At 41.2% G+C, this 13,782-nt stretch overlaps 1 protein-coding gene across 1 annotated transcript in view; it reads right to left on the bottom strand.

Moving 5' to 3' along the window:
- ankfn1b (ankyrin repeat and fibronectin type III domain containing 1b) overlaps window positions 1-13,245 on the bottom strand; it is a 156,307-nt gene extending 143,062 nt beyond the window's left edge. The window contains exons 1-2 of the mRNA XM_084937891.1: window positions 13,129-13,245; window positions 7,762-7,854 (exon numbers count right to left, since the gene is read on the bottom strand). Coding sequence (XP_084794017.1) covers window positions 7,762-7,778 — 17 coding nt within the window. The 5' untranslated portion in view covers window positions 7,779-7,854; window positions 13,129-13,245. The remainder of the gene's footprint in view (window positions 1-7,761; window positions 7,855-13,128) is intronic.
- Window positions 13,246-13,782: the final 537 nt, after the last annotated feature.

Genomic DNA, 13,782 nt, shown 5'->3' with positions numbered 1-13,782 from the left:
AAGTTATAAAAAGATACTAGTTAGTAGGGCTCGGCCATATCATACCGTTCACGGTATTACCGTGAACGGTATGATATGGCCGAGCCCTACGGCCATATGGCCGGTAATACTTCACTTCATGTGCTTAAAATGGAAGGCTTTTTGTGCTCACCTAAAACCTTTAAGCTTGTCTTTTGCTAACTTGTGTAGAACTTCAATCTTAAGACATGTGTACTGCCACAGCAACACAAACACAGCAGCAATAGGCAGAAATTTCCCTTCTACTGTATGATACCCATCTACCCATTTTCTTAACCGCTTATCCAGTTCAGTGTCACAGAGGCAGCTGGAGTTTATCTCAGCTGACTGGGATAGGAAAAAGGCAGGCTACATCCTGGACATGTCCTATTGTAAGACATGACTTCTAACACTCTTCATGCAAAATTCAATACTCTTCTGAGTCAGAAACCCCTAGAGGACTCTATAGCTTTTTTCCTTCTTTCCCTCTCCCTCTTTCAGTCAAGTAACTCACATTCACACAGCAGCTAAGTATGTTCACTGCTGTCCTTTTTTAACGACACGTAAACACTTCAGACATCCTCACATACACACACACAGTCTTTGTTTAGATGGAAGCTGACCACTGCTTCTGTTTTTGCTCATGTCTGATGTCCAGCTGACTCCCCTTCATGATTCATTATGCGGCAGTTCAGTGGGATATGCACTCCGCTGAGTGCGCTTCCTCGTTGCCTTCATTGTCTGAAGAATGATTAGGCTGCCACTGCTGTATCTATTTGTGTGTGCGAGTGCACATGTGGAGGTGGGGTGTTCGATGTGCAGCGAGTGCTCTTCCATTGGCGTTCGCAATAACCCAAACCAAAAACACACTCAGAATTTCTGGGGACAAGCGAGCCATGTTTGGTGTCAAAACTCCACTTCAAGGTACAATAACAGAAAAGGACAACCGGGAATCAAAGGGGGGCGCTGATGCATTACTGTTTAAGCGTGTGCACATGGGAGTGTTTGCAGCAGGGGTTGACAGGGTATTGAGATCGTGTCTGTCTTAAGAACACAGGCATGAGACCTCCCGGGTATGTTGTTCGCACGTCCTTGGAGAATCAGACCCAGCGGCTTACACGTGGACAGATAGGGCGCACAAACACAGTCGCTCCCTGCGAGGCAGCAGTAATCCATCTTCTCAGCCCGAATGCATGCAGCACACTTCCACTCAGCATGATGCATAGAGATGAGCACAACGTAAACAGGCACCTCAAGTTGTTTAGTTGTGACAAAGATCAAAGAAAGAAACACGGCAGCTAAGGCAAAAAACAAGCATGCTGATCTGACGTCAACGCCATTAGGCCTAATAAATCCTGAACTCAACAAGACAGCTAAAATATTCCCTCAGACAGCAGCCACTTTGCCAGTGACGCGTCTCAGCTTTCACTTCACAGTAAGGCTGTGTATTTTGCACCAAGTAAGAGGGGGTGTGTGGTAGGGTAACGCTTTATTTTTTGTAGAGCGCAACTAAGTGAGTACCGAGAGCTGGAACAACCCATAAATCATCATCATCAAAAACAATTCACATAAATAAAGCAGTGCAAAGGCCATAAGTACCAGCACCAGTTTGTCTGTGCAGCCAGCACTGCTTCTGTGTGACAGAGTAGTCCTGAATGGCCCAGTTAGAGCCAGTTATATTTCCCCAGTGACAAAAAGTATTCGCTCATCACAGTAGAGTTTAGGAAATAAATATCTTGAATCTTCTACTAAGCTTCATAGTTATCTGTTCATTCGCAAAAAACGAATAAAACCCACTGTAACATAAAAGCATAAAGAGCTACTAAACGTTAGTGTTATTCATGCAGAAATACACATTTTACAAGACATCCAGTAGCCTCCTGTCTCCTTTGTGAGCAGTTATGTATTAATTTTACATTCGTCATCTGTCTGCCTCAGTTCTGAAGAGCCTGACTCCCAGGCGTCCACTTTCTGACATCGGCCTAGGGTGTTTGTTTTCCTTAAAGCACTTTTATAGGGCATGAGAACCCCTTAATAGACAGCAGGCTTCAATTTCTTTACACTGACTTCTTTATCAGATTGCTGCCAGCTTACTCTCAGTGGAGGTAATTCAATTCCGTTAAAAAAGGAGCCTGTACATTTACTCTGGTCAGCTGTTCCAGACAAATGATTCTGCTGTGTGCAAAGACAAATGACCCATTAAAGCATCTAAAACACTGCTGCACCTTCTGCGATCATTTTTTCCCTTTTTTTTTTCTTTTGCCCAAGACATAAGTCACATTTAAACCCTGGATTAAGCTCTTCAAATGATTTCATGTCATTTTTCTAGATAATAAATGTACTTACTCAAGATAATCAGTCCAGTGAAGAATGACCCTAACTGCTATAATCAGTCACATGACGTCCCCGTCAACGTGATGATGATGACAAATAGTAAGATTAGACACATTGGCAAATGAAGAAAATAGTATTGATCCTCTTGTCATAATGCATTATTCTGCTGGAAAGCCTTGGGTACATGCATTTATATGGTTGTCATTTTTACATGTACCAACAACAAGAGTACTGCAGTCCAAACTTGGCACTTATTTAAAGCAAAGACCTCTACAGTTGGTCACTGTGCCCTGCCACACCGCAAAATGTAATCATGACGAGCACAAGGAACACGACAAACAGGCCAGGGCACTGACTCAGTTTCAACGCTCCTCTACAAGCCAATCAGATGGAGCATTTTAACAAATCCAATCTGCAGACCCTGCTGCCAGCATCAAGATGGTCCAAGACCACGATACTCTCCTAGGTTAATACCCAGATGGGTCAAAGCTATTTTGGCAGGACAAGATATACACAATGTAAAATAAAATCACTGTACATTTATCTAGACAATTTTGTCTGGCCTAAATGTTTCCTTAAACAGATTATTCTTGTTTTTTATGTATTTAAAAGAACAATGCCAAATCTATGTATTTGACCTACTGCTGACTAGTCTTCTTTTCCTTATTTCTTAAGTAGTGTTGCATACATGGAAGTATATAAGCAAAACGTTTGGACAATTCAAACGAGCTTGAAAGTCAATATTTGGTATGACCACTTATATGCTGCAACACAGACTGAATTCACTTAGGCAAACTTTCTTGTAATTTCTTTAAGTAGTCTTCAGGAATGGTTCTCCCACCTTCTTGAAGGACATTCAAAGCTCTTCTGTGGATGTTGGCTGCCTTTTTTTCTGTTCTCTGTCAAGATGATCCTTCACTTCCTCAAATATGTTGAGGTCATGTTGAGGTTGTGCAAACCATGATTGATAGTGTTCCACGACATATCCAGATATGTTTTTACTGCAATGGCAGTCTGTTTGGGATCACTGTCATGCTAAAAATGGTGCTGCTAATCAGACAATCTGATGGTACTTTTCTGCTTTCATAACTCCATAAATTTTGACAAGATTCCCAACACCATGGCCTAAAATCTAGTCCCAAACCATGACAGAGCCTCCACCTTCTGTTTTACAGAAGGCTGTAGACACTTAATGTTGGACACCACTTCTGACCTCGTACATTTTGACGACAAGGTCACTTCAGTAGACCTTTTGCCACTGATTTTCAGTCCAGTTTTGTGTAATTTGGCATACCCCAACCTTTTCTCCATGTTTCCCATTCTTAAACATGGCTTCTTCTTCAATACTGATGAGGCTTTAGTGAACAGTAGATGGATCAACTGTAGTGCCAGATACACCTCTCAATACTTTTTTGATGGATTTTCTATTTCTTAAGAACATGAATTTCAGATACTGTTCATCTACTGTAGGTTGTTTTTAGGCCTTCCACGTCTTCTTTTATCCTCCACTTGCCTGCTTTCCTCACATTTTTTTAAGAACACAGTGTAAACAATGCTGCCTGTCAAATAGGGCTGCCACGATTAGTCGACTAGTCACGATTACGTCGACTATCAAGATCGTCAACGACTAATTTAATAGTAGACGCGTCGTTTGAAGCTTTGTAAGATCCCAAAAGACAGAAGGAATAAGTAGTAGGATTTAAGAGTGTAATAACGGACTGAAACAGAAAATGGCAGCACTGCATGTACAAGGATGCCAGCTGCCGTTAAACCCCGAAGAAGAAGAAGTAGTGTCCGGTATCGTAGCTGTGTCCAAATTCAGGAACCGCATCCTCCTGTGCCCGCATTTGTAGGCTGATTACGTTACAGCGACACGATGAAGACTGTCCAAATTCGAAGACTCCGACAAATGAGGCCGACAAATGCGCCCTTCATTTCCCCAGATTTGAAGGATGGGTCGGGTGTATACTTCGTGGCCCAACCTATCCCAGAATTCATAGCGCGGCCCTGCTCAGTTTCCAACAATGGTGGCAGCTAGTTAGTTTTAATATTACTCTTATTATTCTTTCTGGGTCACAAAATAAACGTTTAACATATTTTCAGGCGAGAATGTAGCTGTGTAAACCTCAAATATCTGCTTGGTTTATCAAGACACCACATGTTTTCAAAAGCGCTCTGACGTTTTCGGAGACGTCTGTTACCCACTAGCTCGATAGCTAGCCGGGGTTCAAGGCTCACTAGAGCCGGTGAGAACACCGGACTCCCGGCAAATCGTTTTCAAACCCACCGCCGTCTTTCGCTACTCCGGTTAAATATATATAAGTCACTTAGATAACTTAAAAATGTTATTGTTTGGCTTTTTTTTTAAGTATTTTATTTGTTCTTGAGTAACTCGGTTTGGCTGAGATTAAAGTTATAATTTTTACACAGCTGTCAAGCAGACAACTGATTATCAGAAGTGTGAGATGCTCGAGAATATACTCCAGTGTCCTGTTATATCTCAGATAGCAAGGAGCAGACAGCTGAGTTTATTAAACTCCACCGAAACAATCTGCAAATTTCATTAAAATGTAATAAACTATGATCTTGTCTTTATTTTTAGTCAGCACGTACCTTAAGCACTTAAAGCTGTAAGCTAATGATAGTCATATAAGAGCAGGTCCGTGCTGGTGCAATAAGCTGTACGTTTTACGTCCAATGGATGCATGATCTGATTAGTCGACTAATCGCAAAAATAATCGGTGACTAGTCGACTATCAAAATAATCATTTGTGGCATCCCTACAGTCAAACTGCATTATCTTTGGCCTTTTCTTTTAGTCATTGAAAGAAGAAAGAAAGTGTTGCATTGGTATGCCTCAATGATTCACAAGCCATTTTTAAGTCCTCTGGAAATGGTCAGGTACAAGGTCGGGACCTTCACAAAAGCTGGAACTATGATAAGAAAGTCTGGCTCCTTGGAAGCAAAATATAAAGAAATGAAGGATGCCTTAAGACTTTAGCACAGTACTAATACTTCTGTGACAAAACAATTTTAAGACAGTTTAGGAGCACCAACACCTGCAATTAGGTGTGAACCAGCGACAGGCTATGTCATGGGATATTAAACAGTGCAATCTAATATTAAACCACACTTGTTCAGGAAACATCTAAGTGATCTCAGATATCAATGTTCCAGGCATTTTGTTAGAGCAAATATACAAATGAAAAAGTAAGCCTCTTAGGAATTCAAAACTACATGAAGACAGAGGAAATGTTATGAGGCATTAAAATGGAAATGCCATTATCGCCCACTCTCCCAAACTCCAATATTTGAAATATAGAATACTGATGAGTTAATCAATAAACTGGCAACATCAATCAACTAACAAACATCTTTTCTTAAAAGGCTTAATGTATAATTAGATTAAAAATGGGACTTGCCAAATGAATTCACACAAAGAAACGCTAATAGGATTAATTCCTCATGGTAAATGGTTGCATCGCCCTCTGTTGGTTGAGTACCTAAATCTAAATAACCACAAATATAACAAGTTTTCATTATTATGCTTGGCCTTATCTTATCAAGACTGAGTCAACAAAACATTAATTGGAATGCGCCGAGTGTCAAACAATTACTGACTCCGCTTTATCTGGAAAAAACAAACTCTATTACACCGGTGATGATTATAATAAATAATGTCGTGTGTTTCTCTGTACTCAAGCACAACGATAGAGTGGAAGGACAGAAATATGGTGTCTTTGGGTGCATTCACGCAAGACCAAACACACACACACACACACACACACACACACACACACACACACACACACTATCGGGAACGACAGAGAAAGTATTTGCTTGTCAGAACCATGTGTACAAGCTTGAGTGTATGTGTGTGAACATGCATGGGGGTGCGTTTATAGCCCCCTTGCCTGTTGCCATGACTCACCAATGAGTCACAAGCCAGGGAGTGCGAAGTTGCGCAAATCAGGAGCCCTTCTTTGTCACTTCATAGTTTGGCATGGTGCAGCAGCAGGTCGGTGACGTAATCTAATCATTAAGAGAAAGCTAGTCATCCTGGCATGGGAGTCAGAGGTGTCAGAAAGGGAGGAGGGCTGATTCAACAATCACTGACTCAATATGAGACACGAGTAGGGCTGACACTTGGTTACTGTAAATGAATGGTCTCACTTGACAGGTTGGAGTGTAGGGAGCTTTCTAGGCCCAGTCACAGGTATGAATTATACATTCTGCGTCCATGCCGCTGAAAGATATGTATAATGAAATCCCACCATGGATCGTGTGATTCACACACACGCACACACACACACACACACACACACACACACACACACACACACACACACACACACACACAGCGCTTACTGTATGTGCACACAGCCCAGAAACACAATGCCAATCCTGTTTCAGCGATCTGCAGAATGAGCTGAGGAGTGAAGATAGAACTCCCATGGCTCTTATCACACTCTGCCCAGCTACAGCAGCGTCGACAAGACGAGAACCGCACATGTTTGCAGAGGAAACTACTGTGCGTTGAATGAAGGAAAGCAGGTTTTTCAGAGGATAACAGCACATTATAAAAGCTGAGTCTGAGCTAGATGGCATGACGCTGAGCTAAGAGTTTTTGCATTCGCAAAGTGGACAAAAGGCATTTAGGGTCAGATAAATCACCTGCCCATCCCCCAACAACATTCAGATGGTGTGGGTGCTGCTCTTCTGCGCCATCCTTTCCAGGCTTTTTTAAACTTTCTGCTGACTCGCTGTTCAAAGAGGAAACGTAGCCACAGAGTTTACGAATAATTGCGTGCCTTCATTGAATTCGAGATGCGACTGCTCCCAAGCGTATTCATGTTATATGTGGGTTGCTTTGTATTGCCTGCCCTCTTTGGTTCAGAGAGCCTTACAAGATTGTTTATCCAACCCTCACTTTCGCAGAACTGCCTCCATCAAATCAAAGAGCCAACCTTTCGCATGCTGGACGATGATGAGTTCTGTTTAGCTAAGAATAGAAAATAACAAGATTTCTAAATGCACAGATATGCACCTCAACAACCTGCCTCACCAAAATATCCAAAACATGCAGAAAGACAAAAGATGTGTTTAGATGTCACCACTGTTTAATCACTTATAAATATCCTTAAATCAAAGTCTTTGAAACATTTGGCCCCTTAATAAGTTTCTTATTAAGGCATCTTATTTACAGTTCCCAAAATGCTTGGTGAGCTGATGTAATCTCTTAGTAGATGCAGTATAGCTATACACCGCCAAACACAATGCCATGCATGCAGCTGAAGCTTGGGCAACAACAGTTCCAGGAAGCACCAAAATAGAGACAGGACGTTCATTTAGTAAACACAATAAAGCATGTCAGCAATCTGTGTAAAACAAGCTGTCAAATAAGATAAAGAAAGACATGATCTGTCTTACTCTATGAGTTGCTCCATTCCAGCACCCTGAGGCTCCAGTGGCTCCCCAGGTGGGGATTTGTAGTCCTCCTTTTTACACCCACTTGTTTATTTCCTGGAAGCAGAGAAACAAGTGTGTTATTCCGAAAGTGCATTAGAAGAAAAGGCCTGTATTTATTGACAGTTATTTTTACAGTAGGGTGAAATGCCTTTGTTTTCCCAGTTAGGAAGCTGAGGTCAGCAGCACACTGTAAACAATGTAAAACAGAGGGAAATGCTGAACAAGCACATGTGGGCCTATCTTTAAGTCATACATCAAAATCATCATTCATTTTAAAGCTGAAGGTGATTTTTCCTTCAAGCTATCGGTCTTGTAGTTTGCATGTCCTCTGTATCTGTCAACCTCTCCGTGTTTTTTTAAGGGCCTCTCAAGCCCAGTGAGATCTTGAGGTGTTGAGTTTCAACGTTATCGTCATGCTGTGTGATTTATGATGGAAACAGAGCATAGGGCTGGTTTCTGTGTCCTTTGTGAATTTCTCTGAATGTTACACTACTACTACCAAGTATCGCAGCCTTCTACTTACACATCTAGAATGAATCTGAATAGGTGTTTAAAGCCCATAAACACGATCAGGACTATCAGGTCTTTTCTTACATCCATTTACAACTGGTTAATTACATGATTTGTACATTTAGTGTAGCAATGGAACTGACTTCCAAAAAGTTAATTCTGTTCCCATTTTCAGTGGGAGAAACGTTTCGTCGCTCATCCAACTGACTTCTTCAGTCTCCACTGAGCGCAGGTTTCCCCAACCTTACAGTACATTTGCACAATGACTAAAACTAGCACCACTGATAAACAATGGGCCGCAAAGTCTGATTCTTGATCATTAATATGCAATTTGTCATGACCATTGATCAACAACCACCGATCAAAGACCATTGATCAATGGCCGTAAGTAGCATTCACAGAGAGTGGGGGAATGGCTGCAATCACAGCATTGTAAGATGGTGACAGATGTACCCTTAGTCCCCCTCTTCGATTCAGAGATGGTCTTTCCCTTTTCACGTAAATGGCCTCATTGACTCCTCGCTCAAACCAGAGTTCCTCCCTGTCCAGGATGTGTACATCCTCATCATTGAAAGAGTGGCCACTCGCCTATAAGTATGAATAGACTGCAGAGTCCTGGCATGATGAGTTAGCTCTTCTGTGTTGTGCCATCCACTTAGCCAGAGGTTAAGGAGGAAACACTTACAGACATTTTTTCTGGCAAGTCCAAAGACCCAAAGATCCATGTAACTGTGATATATAACAAATCAAGTCATTTTATGCTTAGAGTACATTTAAAGATGTCTATCTGTCTTTATTAGTGAAAAACACTGTTGTAAAGCAAAAATACCCTGTAAATACTATCATTACTGTAGATAACTATGTAATTTTACTTTATATTACATGTAGTTAAACCTATGGGTTCATTTATAGAAGGAAAACAATAAAGTTGTTATTAGTTAACCTTCAGTTAAAGTTAGTAGTGTTTAGATGGCAACAACTAAAAAACAATAAAGCAAGCATAACAGTGGATGACATGATAAATAGAGATGCCCTGGTTGACCAGCCAGGGACCAGAATCAACTGATTGCCAGTGTTATCGGCCTTGACCGGTGACTGAAAGATCAGCTAGCAAGCCTGTGCACGACAAGCACAGGAACACAGGCAGACAGTCCTCAGTGTGAGTCCTCACTCAACACAGATTCTCAAATGTTTTTTGAATGTTTAGAACAGCAACCCAAGTCAAACACTTAAATTACCTTCACACAGCAGAAAACAAACAGCAGAACAGAAACTAACAAAGGCAGAGTAGCTAAAGCTATCAAGAGCTCAGAGCCAGCCACAAGCTGGCAGCCTCAGTATAAGCAAAGAGTCAAAGGAGTTGCAAGGAAAATTCTGGAGATTCGTGAAACAAAGAAAAGGGTCCATGTCCTGTTATCTGGTGAAGCTATAAACATACAGGAAAATATGTCAGGTAAAACTTGTAAACTAGTACATAATGACAAAACAAGCAAATCTGGTCTCAGTTTCAGAACTGCGAAACCCAGACCATAGGTCTAAGGTACTCCTTAAGATTAAGCCCAATCTGAATATGCTTGAAAGAGACTAGTTTTTAGTCAACTTTTGAAAGTCTTTAGTGGAAAAAGATCCCCATAGCCCTTTTAGGCACATTTAAAGAAGCAAAAATGTTTTTATAATTAATCCTATACTATTGCCAATATTACTATACTAGGGCAGACACGCTCATGTTTGCCAGTGAAGAGTCAAGCTGTAGTATTTGAGCCAACTGCAATCATGATAATTTGGGACTTCCAGCACATAAAGGATTTTAGTACAGCAGTGGATCTATTAGAAGTATAGGTGACCTTTCCAAAGGTTATTAAAAGAAAATAAGTGTTTAAGATTAGCTAAAAGCATTACAAGAAAAAAAATGAATCAAATCACAAAGGCTGAGATTTACAATATGGTACCAAGGAAGGTTTTTCTAAATAAGTAACTGTTACTCAACAATTAAATTACTAAAACAGTTGCTCTTTGATTTCCTGTGATGGCGTAATTGACTAATCAAGTTACTGCTGCAGGTCTACACAGCATACACAGCTCAACTTGAATCAGTACTATGCGCATGAATCTAATCAATAGCTTTCATGTAAATGTCAGGCAATTATGCAGAGCTGCAGCACCTGGATAAACTGCGTATGGGTGCTAACACCTCTTTCGCCCCGAGCCTGCATGTTAATTAAGCTGAACATCTGGCGAGAGGGAAAACACACTGTCGGATTGAACCGACGGGATGCTGCCTTGATCCAAAGTGCTGAATGTTTTGGAAGGTGAACTTCAGTTAAATTTTTGATGCGCTTATTTCCCTGTGCCAAGATCTACTGCAGTCCAAAAAAAAAAAAAAAATAGAGGGATTAGGAGCCAATCTTTTGCTGATGGTAGGAAATCTCTGGCTAAGAAAAGACAGCGGATGCTGAAATGTGCTGTAAGGTCAAGTTCCTACTTTTAACTGAATACATCATACTGATATCACAGAGGAGGGCATTGGGATTACATGACATGCAATGAAGTTATTAGTTTGTTTTTATTTTTACGTCTGATGTGGCAAACCGTGCTAAACTGAGACTAATGTGCGCTGGAATGGACTGACTGTGATAAAGAAACAAAAATAAATGGAGACTTCCACCCAGCATAAATGCCCTTATGCTCTTTGTTTGGGAAACCAGTCGATTGAGTTTTTGTGTCCCAGCATGGCAGAGTTTGGTCAACAGACAGACAACCAGACAAAGCAATTTATACCAGCTGTTCACAGATAAAAAGAACATAAATACATCAAACAGCAAGAACAAAAGACGACTCCACAACAGAGCAAAGTGTTATTGACTCACTGGTATCTTGGCTTTATTATCGCTCACTAGTTCTGCCAGCACTGGCTAGATTTTGATAATCCTACTGTATGATGATAAAAGATTAAAGCAACATTTAAAAACTGCATGTTTTATTTCTCTTTTCACATATTTGTAAGGTATACACCTTTCCTTTCCTTCCACCTAGTCATGCATACTGATCCATGCTGTACGGTAAGCAGGAGCAGTAGCCAGCCGCTGCCTGCCTGTCCCATCAAACATGCATAAGAAACAGATGTATCTTTGATGTAGGTTTGTTCATGTTGCCCCCGTGTGCATGAGTGTGTGAATGAGTGTGTGTGCTTGTATGTTTAGTGTCTCTTTTTTTTCCTTCTTTTTTTTAAATGTGCTTCCAGGCCCTACGGGCACAAGCTAGGCTGAGGTGATGCGGCTGCATGCCCCGACACACAAGCAGAGACGGAAGGTTGCCACAGATCCAAGGGAGGATAAATGATCGATGCAGTCATGCATTATCTTTGAAAGCACGATTCCTATTGAGGAAAGGAAGTATGCAACTGTAATAGCTCCTGTTATTAAAACTACAGCATTATGCATTCATTCCAGGTTTTGTTCAGCCTGCTTCAGATTAGCACAAGTACTGTACTATATTTTAAAGGCTTAACCATGAATATGTTTGCCTTTTGCACTGACAGTCAAGGAAGCTTTGAGAACAGGCACCAATAAATTCATACCTTCATATATCCATAAAGAGAGAACTATTGTGGAATATAATTATTCTTTTAAAGGTATATTTAGGGATCCTAGTACTCACAGCTTGGACTGTATTCAGAGGTTACTAATGTTAGAGTATTTCGCTGGCACTGCACTTAATGACAAGCATGGCACCGGTTCACGAGACACTCATCTTTAAGCACCTGGAATAGTGAAAACTTCCCTTGCACAAGACTGTAAACAAGCATAACCATGAGTCATCTAAGCGAAAAGCTTTCCTATCCTGCGTGTTGCCAGCTTCATTCCAGCCAGTAGGTCCCAATTTGCTCCGTCTGGTGTGTCTGCTGTATGACTGAACTGTAGTTACCCTCCACCCACCTTCAAAAACCCCCGCCCGTAAGTTGATGACCACCTAATGTTACCCAGTCCTCAGTTTCCTACCATCTACACACAAATGCAAACATACCGTAGTGTAACACATGTATTTATTTTGTCATTCACACAGCTACTACTTCCATTCTCTCTCTCTCTCTCTCTCTCTCTCTCTCACGCACACACACACACACACACACACACACACACACATCTTTTTCCTTTTCCCCTAAGACAATTGTGTGTTGCTCACTCTCTATTGTAGAAGCCAGTCATTTCCACATGTGTGCTGACCATAAAGCAGCAAAGGGCCGACTAAAAGCATCCTTTTCCTGACTGGCAGGGTCACAATCTGCCTCATATAAACACAGGACACACCTTAGCCCAACAGATTCCACATATCCTTCTGACCTCGTTACCTCCCCCGAAGTGCTCCTCTTTCCACTGACACAGGATACTAATAAATAAATGTTGACAAAGCCGCTTTTTTTTTTTTTTTTGGTTTTGTTTTGTTTGTTTGTTTGTTTGTTTGTTTGTTTTTTATATATTTCTCGTTGACGGGTAGAAGACAAAAAAACACTCTTTGGGTTTTTTTAATTAAAAAAAAGTTTAAAAGCAAAGCTAAGCCGGGGTCCTTTTGTGTCTCTCAACGTGCCTCGCGCAGGGTTTCCCTAGCATTGTCATGACAACTGTGTGTACGCACCGACACTGGCCTTTGAAAACAATACACCCACAAAAAAGTTGACTGAAGTGGGCTAACTAAGATTTTTTAAATGAAAAAAATCGTCCAGAAAACAGAGTGAAGAAGAGATATTAAGCGGAAAGGAAATGAAAAGCGAACAAGTGCACAAGTGGGGACAAAAAGTGTAAGATGCAGTCATTCCCATACCTTCTTGTCGAAGAAGTATTTGTTTCCTTTTCAACTATTCCCGGGTGCCGTTCTTGTTAGCTAGAGTCAAGCGACTACTTAGCTTTTGTCACTGTGTTCTAAATAATTAGTTTGTGACACCGGTAATGTGTAGCGAGCCGTAGCAGCACGAGAAACAACTCCACCAAGCTGTAACTTTTCTCCGCCCCGGACTGCCTGCTTCTGTCTATCGGGGGGGGATGCTTCGCTCCGCCTAGCTCAACCCTGAAGATAAATCACTGTGATCCACCGGATTTCAACTTTGTGTCTCCTTGCTGGTGGCAACATGTCTCTCCCCCCGTAAAATTACACAGTATGCTATTTATAATTAGCGAGGTTTTTTTTAATCCCATTACATTTACCGCTTTTTTAGTGCAAAATCGAAGCCACTATTTGTGCCCCATCTCCAGGCCAGAGTCAATTGCGATGATTGATTTCGGACAGGACAATTATATTAATAAGAGTTTAATGGATTTTAGACTTTGCCCCGCTTCTTCATTAGCGAATCGGCTTAAGCCTTTGAACTTTCCTTGTTCAAACAACCCGAGTGACACAGACATTAAAAGAGGTAATCCAGACTCACTCAACTGAATGCTTCACATGCTACACTTTACTCCAAAGACATTTACATCTCTC

Source organism: Perissodus microlepis, chromosome 8 (genome assembly GCF_051167445.1).
Source record: "Perissodus microlepis isolate ML-2025 ecotype Zambia chromosome 8, ASM5116744v1, whole genome shotgun sequence".
In the NCBI taxonomy this organism is placed as follows: Eukaryota; Metazoa; Chordata; class Actinopteri; order Cichliformes; family Cichlidae; genus Perissodus; species Perissodus microlepis.
The sequence above is the reverse complement of the archived record's forward strand: the minus strand, read 5'-3'. Positions and strand labels throughout refer to the sequence as shown.